Genomic DNA, 19,972 nt, shown 5'->3' with positions numbered 1-19,972 from the left:
TCTCTGTGACTCTGACTAGTATACAACACTTCATAGACTTGGTTGGCCTTGAATTCACAGAGGATGGCCTCTGCCTTCCGAGTGCTGGCCTGAGCCAATGTTATCTTTATCAGTTGAATACAGGGCTAAAAAAGAAGAGACACTGTGTTTACTCACTTTGACAGAGACACTCCCCCAGCTTTCCCAATCATTTCTTCATGGTGCAAAACCGAATGATTCCATGGAATATGGAGGAACTTTAAGAGCGTTCTCATCCACCGTTCAGGGTGTAAAACAAGTTGTTCATAGTGAACCAACATGCATTTTTTATAACCGACCTCCATACACTGGTTGTACATGGTTTCTATGGCCCGATTCCACTTGGTCAAACAGTCCCTGTAGCTGTTCAGGTCAAATCCGGCTATGGTAACTTTTCGAGAAATCATTGAATGTACTGATGCCCGGCCATCTCGGACCATCAGGAGAAATTTGGCGTTGGGAAATAACCTAGCAAGGTAAGTCAAGGATTTCAGGGCAAAAGGATCTTTGTTACATAAATAAGGCGCCGGCTCCCCATGTTTAACAATGACCTCCAGAAGGAAGGCTTGCATGGCGGAATCCAGCACGTCATCAGTAACGCCAGCCTCGTCCAGGCGGATCTTCTCTTTACTGGAACGGGACCACATCTGCTTCAGGGCGAGGATCCGAGGGATGACCCTGGTTTCCTCTCCACAGCGGATATCAGGATGGGCATCCAGCATAGCCCTCATCAGTGTGGTTCCACTCCGAGGCACACCTCCGATAAATATTAAAGGCATATCTTTGTGATAGGTGAATGTTTTGTTGGCTTTGATGTCCAGGCCAGTTCGCACAGTTGTCTTGGGGTTCTCCAGTCTAGCTGGCTGGCTACGTTCCTCTATCCGGTGATGGCACTCCATGGCATGCTGGCCCAGGTAAAATACTGTCACAGAACTAATCACCAGACACGCCAAAAGTAAGTTCTGTTTCAGCTTTCCCACCATCTTGCTGTGGTTAACTTTTTTTTTAAACATATATTTTGCTCAAAATTATTGTCAAGAAATGTTCAGGCCATGGAGAGTCAGAAAGATGGTCAGCATCTGGTAGAAAAAAACAAAGATTACCATCACATTATGACTGTTTACAGACCAGTCGGCAATGTTTCAGCCAGAAAGCAGAAGAAGCAATCTGGATGACGCTTCACTACCTAAGAACATAGGATCCACAAATGGGAAGAAGCACACAGTGCGTGGTGCAGGCTATGACCCAGCTACTCAGGAGGCTGAGGAAAGTAGACTGGGTTAGGGCCAGCCTATGTCACAGAATATATTCGAGGACGGTGTGGGCAACTTCACAAGATCTTGTCTCAAAATAAGAGGGGGCTGGGACACAGCTTAATGGCAAGAGTGCGTGCCTAGCATGAAGACCCAGGGACAACCTCCAAAAGGGAGCCCCACAAACAAACAAACAAACATGCTTATAATCTGAAACAGCTTTTTATGATTTAACAAATCTCAAGCTATGTGCCTGGCTCACAATAGATAACTATTTTTTATAGCAAATTTAGCAAATATTTAATATATTCCAACATATATTTATTAAATGTTAGAATCCAATCTTGTATTCAATTTGCTTCACACACACATACACACCCCACCCACACCCACACACACACAGAGAGAGAGAATCACTGGCCTATATTCTACTACAAAGACAAATTACTGAAACAGGAATACAGAGTACAACTCATATGTGCCTAACTGTCCTAGGGATTTCAACTTGCAACCCCACAATCTTTAAGCCAGTTCCTTAAAAATCAATCTTCTATCCTCCCCACTCCTGTGTGTGTGGTGTGTGTGTGTGTGTGTGTGTGTGTGTGTGTGTGTGTGTATGTGTGTGTGGCACACAAGTGCTACATATATGTACATGCAGACAAAACACCCACACACATGAAATAAAAATTTTTAAAAAAGTAAATTTTAGAAGAAGAGAAGAAGCCAGCTCTGGCCCAGTGACAATGGAGCCAATCCTACTCCCTCCCCCCAACCAATTATAAAGCTTAATTAACAACTGGGCCTTTCAGTGCTCTGGAAATCAAAGGAATAAAACAACCTAAGAACATTTACAACTGAACACTGTAAAAGCTGGCCAGAACATCGAGTCTGTAATTCTGCCATTTCCCAGCTCAGTAGGGACCATGGGCAGCAGGGCAGTGTGAACAGTCAGCACTGAGAGCTTTGCTCTCAAGTGGAGGGGAGCTTGCTAATTTGAGGTGGTGAACAAGACGCATGCCCAAGTGCACTGTCAAGCTGAACAAGAAGGTTAGCAACTCTAGCAGGCTGAGGCTGCAGTGCTGGCTGGGCAACTCAGGCACAAAAGAGTTGGGAACAGAGAAGTCTGTATGGCTCAGATCAGGAAGAATTCTGGAAGTTTAGTGCTAGCCTGGTCTATATACTGAGTTCTAGGTCAGGCCGGACTAGTGTGATACCCTGTCTCGGGGGGGGGGGGGGGGGGGGACTAGAGAAGGGGAAAAGGAAAATGAAAAAGAGAATGGGAAAGGGAAAGGAAGGGGACACAAAAGAAAGAAGTAGATGTACAAACAGCCTAGACTTGACAGCTCCCCTGCTAGATGCCAGATGTACTGGTAGAATAAATAGCTCAAGGCTCAGCTATGTAAGCCAAGCACTATTCAAACACTAGCTGACTTCTGGGCACTGAGCTACACAGAGAGGCGAACCCTAGAAACTATGCTTTAAAAAAAATTACAAGAACACATATACTTTACACAAATACAGGCATACTTTCAAGCCATTCCTAAGTATACATAATAGCTGCCATTTAACTATCTAAAAAGTAACAACCACTCGTGTATACAGTATGTCCACATGGACAAGCTTACACAGAGAGAACTGACTGCAGAAAGGAGAATTAATTTAACTGCCAACAGCCACTATGGAACTTTCTACAACAGAGGAAAACTTCCTGACTGGACTGCTGCCACAGTTGCACAAATATAAAATCTAATAAAATCACTGAATTGTACTCTAACAATGGGTGAGTATTAAGACATACAAATCACACCTCAACACAGATGTTTTCTAAAAATGAATACATAACTAAAAAAAAATGTTTTAATAGTCTCAGTGAGCTATACCAACCTAGTTCTGGTTTTTGTTTATTCGTATATTAATCCATTTGATGTAGCTGAGCACATAATATTCTGTCAGGCATTGCACAGAACTTCAATCAAGATCCTAAAGAATAGATTGAGATGAAAATATTGGCTTAATAAAAAAAGACTACAAATAAAAAGGATCAATTACGATAATTGGTAGTAATATAGCATTAAAAAGTCTTAATACAAAATGTATCCATTATAGGCACACTTAAGATGTTATTCCAGGATTTAATTTAAAAGAGAGTTCGTGGGAAGAAAAAACAATGGCAAGATGACCAAGTAACAGAAAACAAAGTAAGATCCAACCCTGGAAAAGTAACATTCTGCTTGATGAAATTAAATCTATATTATAAAGGGGGGGGCTTCCCAAACTAGTAGAGCTAGTAGAGGAGGGGGCGGTCTATAAAGCTGAGGGTCTACTTCACTGAAATGACAACAGGCCCAAGGAAGGCATAGCATGACAATTTTAAACAGCAGGACATCAAATAAAAAGAATGTAAGAGGGGGCTGGAGAGTTGGCTCAGTGCTTGAGAGCACTGGATACCCTTCCAGATCACTAGGATTCAATTCCTGGCACCCACATGGCAGCTCACAACTGTCTATAACTCAAGTGGCTCCAACTCCCTCACACAGACATGCAGGTCAAACACCAATGCACATTAAAAAACAAACAAACAAAACCCGAGAACCAAAGGACCAAATAACCAATAAGAACCAGTTAGTGCCAGATATCTCCATTGGACACGTGTGTGTGTGTGTGTGTGTGTGTGTGTGTGAGAGAGAGAGAGAGAGAGAGAGAGAGAGAGAGAGAAAGAGAGAGAGAGAGAGAGAGAGAGAGAGAGAGAGAGAGAGAGAGAGAGAGAGGAGAGAGGTATGTCAGTGTATGCCTGTACGTAGAGGTTAGAGGTCAATCTTGGATGTCATCCTCAGAAACACCACCCACATCTTGAGACAGGGATTCCCACTGGCCTGGAATCCACCATTTATGTCATCCTAGCAGGCCAGTGAAGCCTGAGGCTCGACCTGTCTCCTCTCCAGCACTGGGATTCCAAGCATGCACCACCACACTCAACATTTTTTACATGGGTTCTAGGGCTCAAACTCATATCCTTGTGCTTGCTAGGCAAGTGCATTACTAAAGCCATGCCTCAGAGCAGTGTTTCTTTTAAAGTGACACTTGGGCTAAGATCTGAAGAATGAGTAGGGGTGAGGCAGTGTGAAGCAAAGGGCATGCTGAGCACAAAGGTCCATGTTGCGAAGGCATTTGAATGTAGTTACAAGGCAGTGAGCACGGGTGCAAATGAAGAAGAGATGAAACCAGGCAAGGGCTGGACTCCAAACCTTACAGTGCGAGTAAGGGATGTGAAATTGTACAAGATAGTTAAATGTCACTGATTTTGAGCAAGGAGCCACTTGATCAAACTTAGGCTTATAAAATTTCATTCTAGCCAAAACAACCTTGACAAGAATAAAGTTGGAAAACTCACACTTTTAAGTTTCAGAATTACAAAGCTATTAGAATGATGTCCACCTAAAATGACTAACAGAGAGACAGACTGCCCAGAGCAATGAGTTTATTTGGAAATAGGAAGAGGCTGGAACCCAGGATTTCATGTGCCATAACAAGGCATTCAAGGGGAACCTTTTAAAGATGGAGGGCCGGGAAATATTTCAGTGGGCAAAATGCTTGCCTTGAAAGCAATAGCACCATACTTCTACCCTCAGAATCCATGTTAAGGTGAGAGTGTGCACACATGTGTTGTGTGTGTGTGCGTGCGTGCGTGCGTGCGTGCGTGCGTGCGTGTGTGTGTGTGTGTGTGTAAACGGGTAAAAGTATCTGTCATACAAGCCTGACATGCTGAATTCAATTCCTCGAACCCACAGTAGAAGCAGAGAACTTTCATTGTTTTTTTTTTACACCTCTATATACACTTGTTTGTATATACACATGCACACATGCACAAAAAGCAGGGCACATGCACACAGCATTTGTGTGCAATCTCAGCAAAGGGAGGTAGAGACAGTTCTGGTCAGTCTGTCAAACCTGTTTGGCCAACAAAAGGTGGATGGCACCAGAGGAATGACACTGGAGACAGCCGTCTGGCCTTCCAACACCTGTGCACCCACATGTGCACTGGCCAGACAAAAACTGGCAGAGTACTTGCCTAGTATGCATGAAGCCCTAGGATCCATCTCCAGCTCCACATAAATCCAGCATGGTAGCTCATGCCTGTAATCCCTGCATTTAGGAAGTGGAGGCTGGATGATCAAGAGTTAAAAGCAAGTCTTGCCCACAGGAAACCCCAGTTCAAACAAACAAAGGCACAGGACTGTATAGAAAAAAAGATCAGTAAGTTTTTGTTCTTTTTTTTTTTTTTCTTTTGTTTTTTCAAAACAGGGTTTCTTTAAGGAAACCCTAGGATTTAAGGCATCATCACTGCCCAGCTTTATTCTTCTTTAGACATTATTTTTACTATTAATTTGTATGTGTGTGTGTGTGTGTGCGCGTGCGCGCATGCACACATGTGTCTAGACAAGTGTTGGATCCTCTGGAACTAGAGTTGCAGGAAGCTGTGAGAGTTGCCTGACATGAATGCAAGAGCAGAATGCAAGTTATGCAAGAGCAAGGCTACTGAGCCGTCTCTCAAAGCTCCGCTCCTGTTTTTTTCTTTTTAGTGAAGGGAAAATGCAATGCTTTTCGTGGAAAACAAGAAGGTAGATTTAGGTCAGGAGGTCATGACCCTAAATTTTCCAATAACCACATAATGTGTATGATCAAACAGTACTTAGTGGCACGGGTTAGGTGGCAATGAATGAAAGGAATGAAAAATTTTGCTGATGTTGACAGAGAAATGATCCTATGAAAAAAGCTCTCATGTTTTCTATTTTACAAACTCTTCAATGAAATCTCCAAAATAATTAAATCTGGACAAAGCCCACTCAGCTCAGTGCAACAGAGCAGAGCTAATTTTAGGGGCTTTAACCATGATTGCTTTATCTTTGGATTGTCACAGGAGTGGCTTTCTAACACCTTCCATTTGTTTTAGGGTATTATAAGCATGCTACAGGAGGGCAGAGAAGTAAAACTACAAAGAATTATTCTGAACTAGCAAGGCTTTTTGATAAAAACTTACACTATTCATATTCTGAACTACATTTAACTTGTTAACTTTTGACAACTGTCAAGATTCAATAGGTGACAAATGATTCAACATCTTTCAAAATTACCTTAGCAGCAAAGTGAAAGTCAACTGAAGGTGGCAGTGTGACTCAGTGGTAGAGTTTGCCCAGCATGCATAGGCCCTGGCTTATGTCTTCATGAGGGGGGGAAAAACTCAGTCATAAAACAAAAACAAAGAGCTACCCCTCTAAAATAAAAAAACAAAAGTCACATGCTTTCCAAAAATTAACAATGAGCCCAACATAGTGTCACATGCCTTTAATCCCAGTACTCAGAGGTGGAGGCAGGTGGATTTCTGAGTTTGGAGGCCAGCCTGATCTACAGAGAGAGTTCCAGGACAGCCAGGGCAATAGAGAGAAACCCTGTCTTGAAAATGAAAATGAAAAAAAGAATTAACAAGATGGGCATGCCTCCTATCCCAGTACTTAGAAGGCTGGAGCAAGAAGATGAGCAATTCAAAGCCACCCTTAGCTTCAAGGCCATCCTTAACTATATATGGAGTTTGGGCCAACCTGAGATAGACTCAAGCTCAAAAAAGAAAAGGTTAACATGGCCGATGTCTACAGTATCTTATACTATTACTAGTTCTGAGCACACTGGTATGTGTCAGCAGTTTCTCCAACATACTCTCAGAACATAGATCTTTCTGCCCCTACATATGATTTCTGCACACAAACAAGCCACCAACCCATCACCAACTGGAAGCCCCTAATTCAGTTAAGGACAGAAGGATCACTTGGGCACGTTGGCCAGGCAAAAATACTAAAAAATCCAAGAAGGGATATTTGGCTTCAGTAGAAACATTCTCTTTATTTTCACTAACTTATGAAAGTTGACTTCCTCTTTGGATGTTTCTCAAACTGGAAGACCACAGGTCCACACTGCAATGCTACAAGGGCCTCTGGGTCACCCCCCCCCCCTTCACAAATCAACAAGCTTGAGGCTCTGGCAGTATGTTCTCCTCAGCACTTTTCTAGGTCTAACCAAATCTTCAAAAGTGCTTTAGCAATTTATCTTTACATAAGGTATTTACTACAAAAGATGTTCAACCTCTAAATCCCAAAGATTTTGTCTACACTCCACCTCCACCACAGCAGACTTAGCAGAGAGCCTGACCTCACTGTACACAGCATCTCCAACAGGCTTCCACAAGAACCATCAAGCAGCAACTTTCTCTAGATAACAGGCAGTGTCAAGCCTGAGGTTCCTACTCACACCTTGATGTTACTCCTTTCAAAGCCCTGGCAATAGCCTCTCCAGAAAGCACAGGGCTGGGGATAGGTTCAATGGAAAAAGTCCTTGCCGGGCAAGTGTGAGAACCAGAGTCTAGATCCCTAGAGCCCACATAAAAAAGTTGGGCAGGCATGGTAGCTGCCTGTGATCTTAGCACTTGGAAAACAGAGGCAGGGATTCCTCAGGGCAAGCTGGCCAGTTAAGACTAGCTAAATCCTGTTTCAGTGAGACCTTGCTTCAATAAAGTAGAGAGAGGTTGAGGAAGACACCACTGAGTCCAGACACACACACACACACACACACACACACACACACACACACGGCAGTGGTGCACATGCCTTTAATCCCAACACTCAAGAGGCAGAGGCAGGTGGATCTCTGTGAGTCTGAGGCCAGCCCGGTCTACAGAGTGAGTTCCAGGACAGCCAGGGCTATACCTGTCTCTAAAAACAAAACAAACAAACAAACAAACAAAAAGAGCACATACTGTTTTTTCTGAGGACCTGAGTTTGATTCCCAGAACTCACATCAAGTGGCTTTCAACTGCCTGTAACCCCTGCTCCATGGGCAATCTTAACACCTCTGACTTCTGTGGGCACTTGCATTCGTGACCACATATTGCCCACCCCATACACATAATTAAAATAATAAAAATATATCTTTTTTAAAAGGACATGGAAGTAGGAGGGCTTGTTGGGAAGAAGGGGTTCAGTGGGAGAAGGAACTAAGAAAGGACCATGAGAGTATGATGAAAGATTATACATATATATCAATATAATTATATATTATATATGTATAGATATGGAATTGTGAAAGGTTATGTAAATCAAAAGAGGAAAAGCACAGTGAAGGCTGACCTGACCATTTCCCTTATACATCCTACTGTATACATGCAAGTGTATATGGATGGCTGTGTAATGAAAGGGGGGGGTGCTTTTCCCAGGACCTCCAAATGCTGCATCATGTCTTTTCAAAAAGTAGTAGCAGTATTTTCTCAGCTGGGGCCTTTGCAGAGCTAAGGCTAAAGAGACCAGAACAGAACCTGGAATGCTTAGTGTCATTTTTAGCTTCAAGAGAAAGAGAAAGAACTGTCACACTGTAAAAACATACCTTACAACACTATTAATAGGACTCTCCACTGCAGCATGCTCTGTCTCTTAGAAACACCAGAAAGCTTCTAGACTCAGAGGGCCACAATTTCTGTTTCCCTTTCTTCCTCTTTCATTGTTTATGTACATGTTGGAGATCAAATAAAAGGCTTCACATGCTAGGCAAGCATTTTACCCTCACTCCCCAAAAACTGCAAAATTTCCAAAGTAAATCAGCACTGAGCTGGAGAGAGAGAGATTACTCAGAGGTTAAGAGCATGGTTTGAGTCCCAGCATCCACATGGTGGCTCACAACTGTCTGTCACTCCAGTCTCAAGAGATCCAACTCCTCTTCTGGCTACTACCATGGGCACTGCATGCATTTGGTGCCCAGATGTAGAGACAGACAAAAACACCCAAACTCATAGAGTAAGTAAGTAATACAAACAGCATTGCCAGATGTGGTGGTGTACACCTTTAATCACAGCACTCAGGAGGCCAAGGCAGGTGCATCTGTGGGTGTGAAGCCTTATAGCAAGCTCCAGGCCAGTCGCGGCAATCTAGTGAAAAAAAAATGAAAAAAAAAAAAAAAATAAAACCAGTAATAGCCAGCCAGCAAGGTGATTAATGAATAAAGGTGCTCGATGCCTAATCTGATGACCTAGATTCAATCCTCCAAACTCACACTAAAATGGGAGAGAACCAACTCCTGCCAGTTTTCCTCTAACCTCTGCTTGCTGGCCATGGCACAAGCCCACCCACCTCTCCTATAAAGACATACCCATAATAAATCAATAGAATTAAAATGCCACACTGTGCACATGGAGAAGTCAGAGGACAACGGGAGGGGGCTGCTTCTCTCCTTCCTTGGGCTTAAGCTCAGGCTTGGGGTCAGGTGCCTCTGCTGACCCATCCTGCTGACCCTGCTATGGATTCTGTAGTTTGTTTTGTTGATGGGAAAGTGTGGAATGTGTGGCTCAGCAGTTAAAAACATTTAACTACTCTTCTGGAGGTCCTGGGTTCAAGTCCCAGAATATGGCAGCTCATAACTCCCTGTAACTGCAGTTCCAAGGGAACTGACTCCCTCCTCTTCTGGCTTCAGTGGGCACCAGGCACTGGTGTGATACACAGATGTGCATGCAGGCAAAATACCCACATGTATGACACAAAAATAAATAAGGCTCAAAGAACAAGTGCAGAAGACGGAGCAGAAACATTGCTAAGACCTGAGGAACAGGAAGGCCCTGTAAGCTTTCCTCTCCTAGGAATGCAAGAGACACTACACCCTGGCTGCCTAACCAAGATTCGACCAAGGATGACACCAACAGATATGCTAATGTGGAAGGAGGAAAGCTCAGGAGGCCTCAACCCTAGACACTGAACTCAAGGATGCTGACTGGAAGAGGCATACTTCAGGTCTAAACAGCAAAATGGGTCAGTGGAGTGGGTCAAGGTGCTTGCCTCCCAGTGATGCAAACCTGAGACCTGAGCTCTGTCTCCAGAACCAGTATAAAAATGAAAGCATCTACTCCGGAAAGTTGTCTTCTGGATCCACAAGTGTACCATGCACATGCGCACATACGTGCACACACATAGGTCATTTGGCTGACATATTCCTCTTCTGGATTCTTCAAGCCCATGTTTACAATCAGCTGTAACCCATGGCAAACAACACACATAAACATAAAGGAAATTTGATCCAACTGTTTATTCCCACTGGCTCGCTCAATCAAGCCTATGCCTTTCTATCAGGTCTGTACATTTTAGAATTAATCCAGACAAGGAAAAGGAGAGGAGAAGAGGGCACTGAGTTATTCTGACAGCCAGCTGGTCACCAGAGATGGGGGAGCTGAGCTCAGTCTGAATCAGGCTTCTTCTTAGTCACCTGGCATTAGATAAAGCACTGAGTCACGGTTTTCTGATCCACAGAACAAGAGCAATGATAAACTCTTTCACAGTAGTCAGAGTGGAAATTATGAAAGGAAGGACCAGGGAGCAGAGGAAATGGAATACACTTGCAAGGTTCTCCTTTTTAAAGAGTAGCTTGCAGGGCTCCCACACATACTGGTCCTTGTCCCCTCAAGCAGGACTGGTGCCACAGAGCCTGCCCTCAGGACTACTAGCACCAGCTCCAGCTTGTCAACAATGGCCTGCACTCGCCTCCCGAGCTGCCCCCTTTGCATCTCCTCAGGGACATCTTCTCTGGGTGCTCTTTTCCCATCCTCCAAATCAACCACTTCCCTTTCTGCAACCTCAAACTACAGGGTGAAAACATCTTGTGTCCACTCAGACAGACCACTGTGCTGTGGTTAGTTTACTCCAGAAGACTGCAATCTTTTCAAAAACCCATCATCATCCAGTATGCTGTGGATATGTGAACAGTGGGTAAGGATAAAACCAGGAACCCACAGGTAAATATGGAATAAAGTGTCATTTCCTAACTCTTCTTGATACACCTATAAAGTCACCTGAAACAGCAAATAGCCAACAAAGTCATCAAAAAGTAAAACAAAGAACTACAAGTAAACAGAAACAAAGTAATCCGAAAACAATGAAAACGTTTTGCAATTATAAACATTATCCTCAAAGGGTTTTTTTTTTTTTTTTTTTTTGGTGTTTTTTGTTTGGTTTTTATGTGTATGGGTGTATCTGTGTACCACTTAAGCCTTGGTGCCCATGGAGGCCAGAAGAGAAGGTTGGATTCCCTAGAAACAGGCTGAACTCAGAGATCCACCTGCTTGTGCCTCTGCATCCTGAGTGCTGGAATTAAAAGCATGCTCAACCACTGCCTGGCCTTCCTTTTTTTTTTTTTTTTAAATCAACAAAGTAACTATATAATTCATGGCAGGACCAGTAAGATGGCTCAGTGGGCAAAGACACTTGGCACCAAACCTGTCAACCTGAATTCAATCCCAGGGAAGGGGAGAAGCAACTCCCTCTAGTTGTCCTTTGACTTCTATACATATGCACTGCAGCATGTGTGCACAAACAAAATAAAAATAAAAACAATTTATCCACAGCCTCTTGCCTGAGCTTCAATCTTCTTCACTCAGTTCGTTCCCTATCCCAATGTGCAAATACAATCAACACTTCCCTGCTTAAAACCTTCAGTAGACAGTTCCTCTTGGAAAATAATCCATAACTAAAATGGATCCAACCCCAGCTTTCATCTGTCACTTGGCCTCTTTAACTCCTCTTACCACCAGCTCTGGTTTCCCCTTCTCTCTCACCCAATGCTGCCTGTGTCAACCTAAAGCATCTCTGAAGGTTTTACAATGTAGTGGGGGCTGACCTAGGACTCCTATATAGACCTAGCTGGCCTTGAACTCACAGAGATCCACCACCATACCCAGCTAGGATTTTTTTATAGACACATTTATGTTCCTGCACGAGTTTACGCATACCTCATATGCACAAGTGCTTTCAGAAGCCAGAAGAGAATATCAAATTCCTTAAATGTGAAGCTACAGGCAGTTTGTGACCTGCCTGATGTGAGTGCTAGAAACCAAACCAGGTCCTCTTGCAAGAGCAGTGTGGTGGTTTAAATAAGAATGGCCCCCCAAAGGCACTATGTGAAAGTATTACAAGGATTAGGCGGTATGGGTGGCCTTGTTGGAGGAAGTAAGCCACTGGGAATGGGCTTTGAGATTTCAAAAGCCAAGTCCAGAGCCTGTCGGCCTACAGATCATGATATAGCTAGCTCTCAGCAATTGCTCTACCATCTGCTTACATGCTGCCATGCTTCCTGCCATGATGATGATGTATGAAACCTCTGAAACTGTACACAAGCCCCCACTTAAACGCTTCCTTTTATAAGAGCTGTCTTGGTCTTAGTGTCTCTTCACAGCAATAGAACAGTGACTAAGCACTGAGCCATGTAGAAATATATAGATTAGTAGTTATGGGTTAATAATAAGAGAGAGCTAGCCAGAAAGAAGCCCTAGCCATTGGCCAAATGGTTTAATAATTAACATACTTCTGTGTATTTATTTTGGGCTGATGGGTGGCAGGACCAGGTAGAACAGAATCTTTCATCTACAAGAAACCACTACAATTATGATTTTTATGAACAGAATGGAAATGCCTTATTATTCTATCTTCTTGAACCCTTCTGAGAACTTCATGATAGTGGCCTGTGTAACTTCTCTAGAATAGGAAACATCCTTCAATTCAGTATTGAATAAATAAAATGCAATCCATAATAACAATATCTTAGACAATATCTGAAATGTTCTTGCCATGAAATCTGACTCCTACATTTCAGTCAAACACAAAGAGCACAAGCAAATGTGATTTACCATCTGCCTGCTAAGAGCTGATGGGAAAGAAGACAAGAGAGCCTCACCCATGCAATGATGGGATGATAAAAAGGTCATACAGGAGGTATGAACAGACACCTGAGAAGTTTATGGAAGAATTAGATCAATGGGCTGAGGAAGAGCAGGACAGATGAAATGGCACTAGAGGATCCATAACAGCCCCACTTTGATGGGGACACACACAAGCAGAAGAGGGCAGGAACACATACTGAGAGACTACTGACCAATCAGTTAACAGTGGACAGAAATAACAGCACAAACAGAGAGGGGAAAACAGGCCGGGCAGTGGTAGCACATGACTTTAATCCCAGCACTTGGGAGGCAGAAGGAGGCAGATCTCTGAGAGGCCGGCCAGCCTGGTCTACAGAGCTAGTTCCAGGACAGGCTCCAAAGACATACAAAGAAACCCTATCTCAAAAAAACCAAAAAAAAAAAAAAAAAAAAAGAAAGAAAGAAAGAAAGAAAGAAAGAAAGAAAGAAAAGAAACCCTGTCTCGAAAAAAAAGGGAAAAAACAAAACAGATCTGCAGTGTTTCAGAGTTGCCAATGGCCTACACAAGTGTGCTAAAACACAATGCATGAATCCTTCTTCTCATAAACGAGAGGAGAGGCAGGAGGAGGCACTCCCAGGATGGTGGAGTAGGGACTTCCAAAGTCTGCTCTTCATGAAGTACAGGAACACTGACAAAATGGTCAAGATCAGCTTTCTCAGAACTCTGAAAATTCACCAAAGGCTTACAAATATCCAAGGAATGTTTATATAAGAAAGAAGCCCGGCTCTCACAAGCAATGAGCTCTACAGCACTGTAACTTGCCTCACTGTCTTCCCCCAGCCCTGAAGAAACCTTGAAAACCAACAGCCTCACAAACATCTTATGAACACCAATAGCCACTGACCGGGGCACAACAGAACTGCAACTCAAAACCAAACAGTGCCCTCAAAGAGCTGTCACTATTTACCCTGCCTAGCAGCTCACTGAAAAAGCTCCATTCTTAGGACTTACCTTGGTTTGAATGGAATCAGAGCTCCCTTCATATGAATGGTCATATCCAAAGCATTTGTTAAAAATAATCGGAGACAACTACTTAATGCCAAAAGCTTCAGGCAGCAGTAAGCACAAATAGAGCAATCAAGACTAAAGATTTGGAGAATGAGACATTCATAGAGCTTAGAAAAGCCCCCTCCCCCAGCGCTGCTTGACCTGATGTTCTGTAAAAACAGGAAATGTGGACCAAGGCACAATGGTAAACTGCTGATGCACAAAAGGAGTGTCCGCACATACACACACACACACACACACACACACACACACACACACACACACACACACACGGAGGCACTCCCAGGATGGTGGAGTAGGGACTTCCAAAGTCTGCTCTTCATGGAAGTACAGGAACACTGACAAAATGGTTACGATCAGCTTTCTCAGAACTCTGAAAATTCACCAGGCTTACAAATATCCAGGGACTGCTTATGCAAAGAACAAGGATGACTCTCGGCAAGCAGATACAGCACTGGGTCGCTCACTTTCCCTTTAAACCTATTCCTTTTCTAGCAGTTGCTAACAGGATGGATAGAAACACCATCTGGACAATTACCAAAGCCAGAAGTGGAGATGTGATCTTAGGGCTCATAATGTAGTTCAGATCAGTGGCAGCATGCTTCCTTAGCACACAGAAGACTTTGAATTTGATACCCAAGTCTCCAAAACTCTCTGTCTTCAAATCTACCCCCTCAGCTTCAGGGACCTCACCATCTGCACGTAAGAGTCCTTGGTGACCTCCATGAAGCCAGTCTTTTCTGTCTAACTGATCCTCCACAACACTACCAGCATCAGAAGACTCTTTTTCAAAACAGATTCTCCAAGCTGGAGAGAAGGCTCAGCATGTGCTGTGCTTACAGAGGACCCAAGTTTGACCACCAGCACCTAAAGTGGCTCACAACCACCTGTAACTCCAGCTCCAGGGGATCTGATGTCCCCTTCTGGCCTTAACAGGCATTACACTCATGTGTACAAATCTACACAGTCACATACAAACACACACCCACAAACATACACACACATACCACTAAACCTACACTCACATACAGAAACCCACACACACCATTAAAAATAAATCTTTTTAAAAATCTATTCCCAATGCCCATTCATGTTACCTGCCAGAGTAGAGGATGTAGACAGAGGTGAAGCCTGTCTTGATTTCAAAGCCCTACACTTAGGGCTGAGAAAGAGGAAAAAGATACATAAACAAGCAAATTCGACAATCACAAGTACTTCTGACAGTAGACATAAGCCTAATACAGCCTAGTGTGGTGGCTGAGGCCTGTAATCTTAGCACTCAAGACGCTGAGGCAGGATTGTAGATAATTCTGGGCCGGTTTGAATTAAGAGTGAGATTCTAGCCAGACGTTGGTGGCACATGCCTTTAATCCATGAGTTAGAAGCCAGTCTGGTCTACAGAGCTAGTTCCAGGACAACCTCCAAAGCAATACAGAGAAGCCCTGAAAAAACCAAAAAAAAACAAAACAAAAAAAAAAAAAAAAAAAAAAAAAAGTGAGGTCCTAACTAACTCCAAAAAAGGTGTGGCTAGGGAAACAAGTCAGTGGGGTAAAGTACTTGCACACAGAACCCACATAAAGCCAGATACAGTAATGTGTGCTATAATCTCAATGTTCTGACAGCAGGGCGGAAGTGAGGCCAAGCAGTCTCTGGAAGCTTGCCCGCCAGTGAGCCTGACATGGTGGAGAAATAGCAGAGACCCTGACTCAGGCAAAACAAGGCACAAGGTGAGGACCGAACACATGTGCACCCACTCTCACACAAATATCCATAAAGCTAAGATAAACTGAGAGTTTTTCTATAAGCACAGTGAGATATGACCCAGCCCCTTTCCTTTCCCTATATTACACTTGGAATCCCCCAACTCATCCTGCTGTCTCCCATTCCAGCCTTCAGGTAAAGGGTCAAAAATCCTTTGGAGGCTGAAGAGATGGTTCCACTGTTACATGAGTGCTTGCCGTACAAGGCCCAGAGATACCCTCTTCTGACCCCTGTGTATACACGGGCACATGCACCCCCAACACACACACACATGTGCATACATTCATACATACAGACACACAGGCACACATAAATAAATCCTTTCATTTACTCTGGGAGAGCTGGAAAGATGGCTCAGTGGTTAAGAACACTTGCTGATCTTCCACACAATTCAGGTTCAATTCCCAGCACCCACACGGCAGATCGCATCCATCTTTCAACATTCTGCCAGTGAAGAGAGAAAAAGACCTGAGGCCACTTTAGGAGACATGACAGACCCAAAGCATGGAGAAATAAAAATTATTCTGATATGTATTTTTAAAGATTTGATTTAATTTTATGCACATATGTGTTCATGTGTGTGGGTACATATGTGTCGGTGCAGATGCCCCAAAGTCCAAAAGAGGGCTTCATAATCCTGTGAGCAGTTATGGGTTCTGGGAATTGAACTTAGGTCCTTTCCAAGAGTACTACAAACTCTTAACTCCTGAGCCATCTCTATCTAAGGTTTCTCTATGTATGCTTAGAGGCCATGGGTAGAGAGAAGAAGGATAGAGGGAGGGAAGGAGGGAGGAAGGTAGGGAAGGAGGGAAGGAGAACCAGCCATATTTGTAATGCTAAATAAACATCTTTGAAAACCACAAACACTCTGGACATGTGGCACGTGCCTTTAATCCCAGCACTCAGAAGGCAGAGCCAGGCAGATTCTCCTGAGGGATGAGGACCCCTCATCCTGAGATAAAAGGATAGATCAGAATCAAATGAGCACAGACAACAGGCAAAAAAATGGCAAACCCTTGAAATCCAGGCCTAGTACCCACCAAGTTCTTCTGTTAAGTGGCAGGGAAGGAGGGAGAGAGGGAGGGAGGGAGGGAGGAAGGACAGGAGAGAGAGAGAGAGAGAGAGAGAGAGAGAGAGAGAGAGAGAGAGAGAGAGAGAGAGAGAGAGAGTCTAAGGATCTCCAAGTATTCTAGGCAAAGCTAGGAATACTTCCATGTGCTAGACCTTCTGCGTGAGTGCCCATCAGTGAGCACTTTACATGCTATGGGTACAGCTTATCCAAGGACAAATTAAGACACTTATCTTTAGATCTATTTTATATCGTTTATGTATTAGGGTATGGGTGGCTCCTGTGGAGGTCAGAGGACAACTTGAAGAAACCAGGTCTCTCCTTCTACCATGTTTTGGGCCCAGAGGACCTAACTTGGCAACTCAGGTTTGGCAGCAAGAGCCTCAAGTCCCTGAGCCATCTGCTTGTCCCCAGCAATGTTTAAAGTCTGGATCTCAGTTTGCCCACTATGGTTCATGCCTGTCATCCAGACAACTGGGAGGCTGAAGCAAGATTGCTGAGTTCAAGACTACACAGTCTGTTTTGGCCAATCTAGAACTAGCTTGAGGCCCTAACTCAAATGGGGAGGGGGCTAACTGGAGCCATTGCTCAGGAGGTTTGAGCAGATGATGTTCTTGCAGAGGATTAGAGCTCAATTTCCAGTACCGTCATGGTAACTCATAACCATTCATAACTCCAATTCCTACTCCAATTCCCAGGTACCCAACGCCCTCTTCTGGCCTCCTGAGGCACTAGGCACACACACGGTGCACATACATACATGCAGACAAAACGTGTATACATATAAAAGAAAAAAGAAGAAAAAAAGGAAATGGGAGCTGGCATCAGGATCGTGGGAAATCTGCAGGGTCAAGTGGAGAGAGTAAAAAAAAAAAAAGGCAAGAGCTGGAGGTTGGCTAAAGTCAGAAGAGTTAAGCAGAGGAAAGAAATAGTGTCTCTGAATAAAAGGGTATGAACCATCATGAAGGAGAGTCAGCAATTGACATGGAAAGGGGGACTCGCAGTGGCTCATGCTTGCTACCCCAGGACTTAGAAGGTGGAGGATCGAAGACTGCCTGATCTACAAGATGAGCTTGAGGTCAGCCTGGGCTACAAAGTTAAGTTTGAAGCCAGCTTGGGCTACACAATGAGTTCGAAGACGACGTGGGCTGCACAATGAATCGAGTGTGAAGCCAATAAGGGGTACTCACTGAGTGAGTTCAAGGCCAGCCTGAGCTACGAAGTGAGATGTCTCATAAAAAGAAGTGGGGGGGGGGGTGTCTCAAAAGACGGGATGACGGTCTCCATCAGGCTAAGGATGCCGAGTGATTGTGCGCAGGTGAGGCGGGGTACGGTGAGTGGAGAATCGGAAATCCTGCTGGGCAGACGCAGCAGCAGCTCCAGGGACTGCTGGGCAAAAGGAGCGGGACGCGACGGCCGGACGGCCGGCCAGGGCGATGGGGGAAGGGGCAGGCGGGATGAAGGATGGAGACGTCCGGGGCTCAGCGCTCGGAGCGCGGCACCGCTTACCTACGATGACGGAGGCGCAGCCGTGCCGTCGCTCCGGCATCTTGGGCTTCGGCCGTTCCTCCCGCCGCCCTAGCTGGTGGCCATGGCGCCCGCCCCGGGAGCGCTTCCTCACCGCCAGGCGACGGCCCTGCCCGGCCCCGCCGAGAAGCGCACCCGCGGCCGCCTCAGCAGCGACTGGCCGCGTTCGCCGCCTCGGCGCCCGCCGCCGCGTGGCCGCAGGATCTCACGCACGCCGCCATTGGCTACCCGGAGCCCGGCCGCGCGATGTGTCTCCCTCTCTGATTTGTCGGTTCTGGGAGGGAGGCGGGGTTTGGGAGAGAGCCGGTGGGGCAGGCGCTGAGGGGTGGGGTCTGACATCCGGGCCCAGCTTTGGGCCAACTCGCCGGCGGCGCAGGGGATCTCCTGCAGCTACCTGCAGGGGTAGTTTGTTGCTAGAGCAACAGAGCCAGTGACCTAACTGGAGGGAAGCCAGGACAGCACCCGGGAGTCCTCATGGATATCCAAGAAGGCCCTTCATCCCTGAAACCTAGGCAGGGACAAACAAAAGAGAGTTCCCAGGAAGACCCCCCTCCCTGCCTGGTCATTGCTTGACACAGCAGTCAGGCACACAAATCAATTTGCACAATATTCCATACCACAGAAAAGTATAAGCGAGGGCTGAGGATGGAGCGCGCAGTGGGTAGAGTGCTTGCCTAGAATGAACCCTTGGGTTCCATCCTCAACACAGTATAAACTGGAAATGGTGGTGCATGCCTCTAATCCCAGTACTGAGGTCATAGAAGCAAGAGGATCAAAACTTCGAGGTCATCCTCGGCCACACAGGGAGTTTGAGGCCATCCTGAAGAGCATGAGAACCTGTCTTGAAAAAAAAAAAAAAAAAGGAGAACGTAATAAATGAAAGGAAGTGTGATGACTCACATCTGTAATATCTCAGGAGACTGAGGCAGGAGGATTGCCAGGGGTTTGAAGCCAGTCTGGGATACAAAGTGAGTTCCAGGTCAAGATGTATATTACAGAACACGATCGTATCTCAACCTCGCTTTGCCTCCCGTCCAGAAGCCAGTCAAGGTGGTGCACACCTATTATCCCAAGACTTGAGAGGCCAAAGCAGGGCAGTATTCAAGACCAGTCTGGGCTGCATAGCAAAATCTGTCCCAGAGTTTAAAATGTTTCAAAGAGGAAGGTTGGGGTTGGACCTCAGCTGCCAGAATGCTTGCCCTATGTGCATAAGGACCTGAGTTCCATCTCTGCCTCCATATAAACTGGAAATGGTGATGCGTGCCTGTCACCCCACAACTTACAAAAACAGGATATGGAGTTCAGGTCATCCTTGTCTAGATACTGAGTTTGAGGCTAGTCTGAGCTATAAATAAATAAAAGGCGATAAGTAAATCATTACATTAAAAGGGGAAAGAGAAATGAAAGGGAGAGGAGGGGGGTTGAAATTTCAGAACTGAAAACCAGTCATTCCCACTTACGGTCCCCATGCACATCTATGCCAGGTTTTATCAAAGCCATAATTTCATAACTCTATTGACATGGACTGGAGATAGCACAGGCTCAAGGACCTAGAATCC

The 19,972-nt window shown here is 44.9% G+C and overlaps 1 protein-coding gene across 6 annotated transcripts in view; it reads right to left on the bottom strand.

Moving 5' to 3' along the window:
* Tpst1 (tyrosylprotein sulfotransferase 1) overlaps positions 1 to 18,613 on the bottom strand; it is a 56,947-nt gene extending 38,334 nt beyond the window's left edge. For 2 of the 6 annotated variants that reach the window (XM_051205093.1, XM_051205094.1), the window contains exons 1-2: positions 18,396 to 18,613; positions 157 to 1,097 (exon numbers count right to left, since the gene is read on the bottom strand). In XM_051205093.1, coding sequence (XP_051061050.1) covers positions 157 to 1,031 — 875 coding nt within the window. In that variant the 5' untranslated portion in view covers positions 1,032 to 1,097; positions 18,396 to 18,613. The remainder of the gene's footprint in view (positions 1 to 156; positions 1,098 to 18,395) is intronic. The other 4 variants (XM_051205088.1, XM_051205089.1, XM_051205090.1 and 1 more) reach the window with 2 other exon arrangements.
* Positions 18,614 to 19,972: the final 1,359 nt, after the last annotated feature.

Source organism: Phodopus roborovskii, unplaced genomic scaffold, assembly GCF_943737965.1.
Source record: "Phodopus roborovskii unplaced genomic scaffold, PHOROB, whole genome shotgun sequence".
NCBI lineage: Eukaryota > Metazoa > Chordata > Mammalia > Rodentia > Cricetidae > Phodopus > Phodopus roborovskii.
The sequence above is the reverse complement of the archived record's forward strand: the minus strand, read 5'-3'. Positions and strand labels throughout refer to the sequence as shown.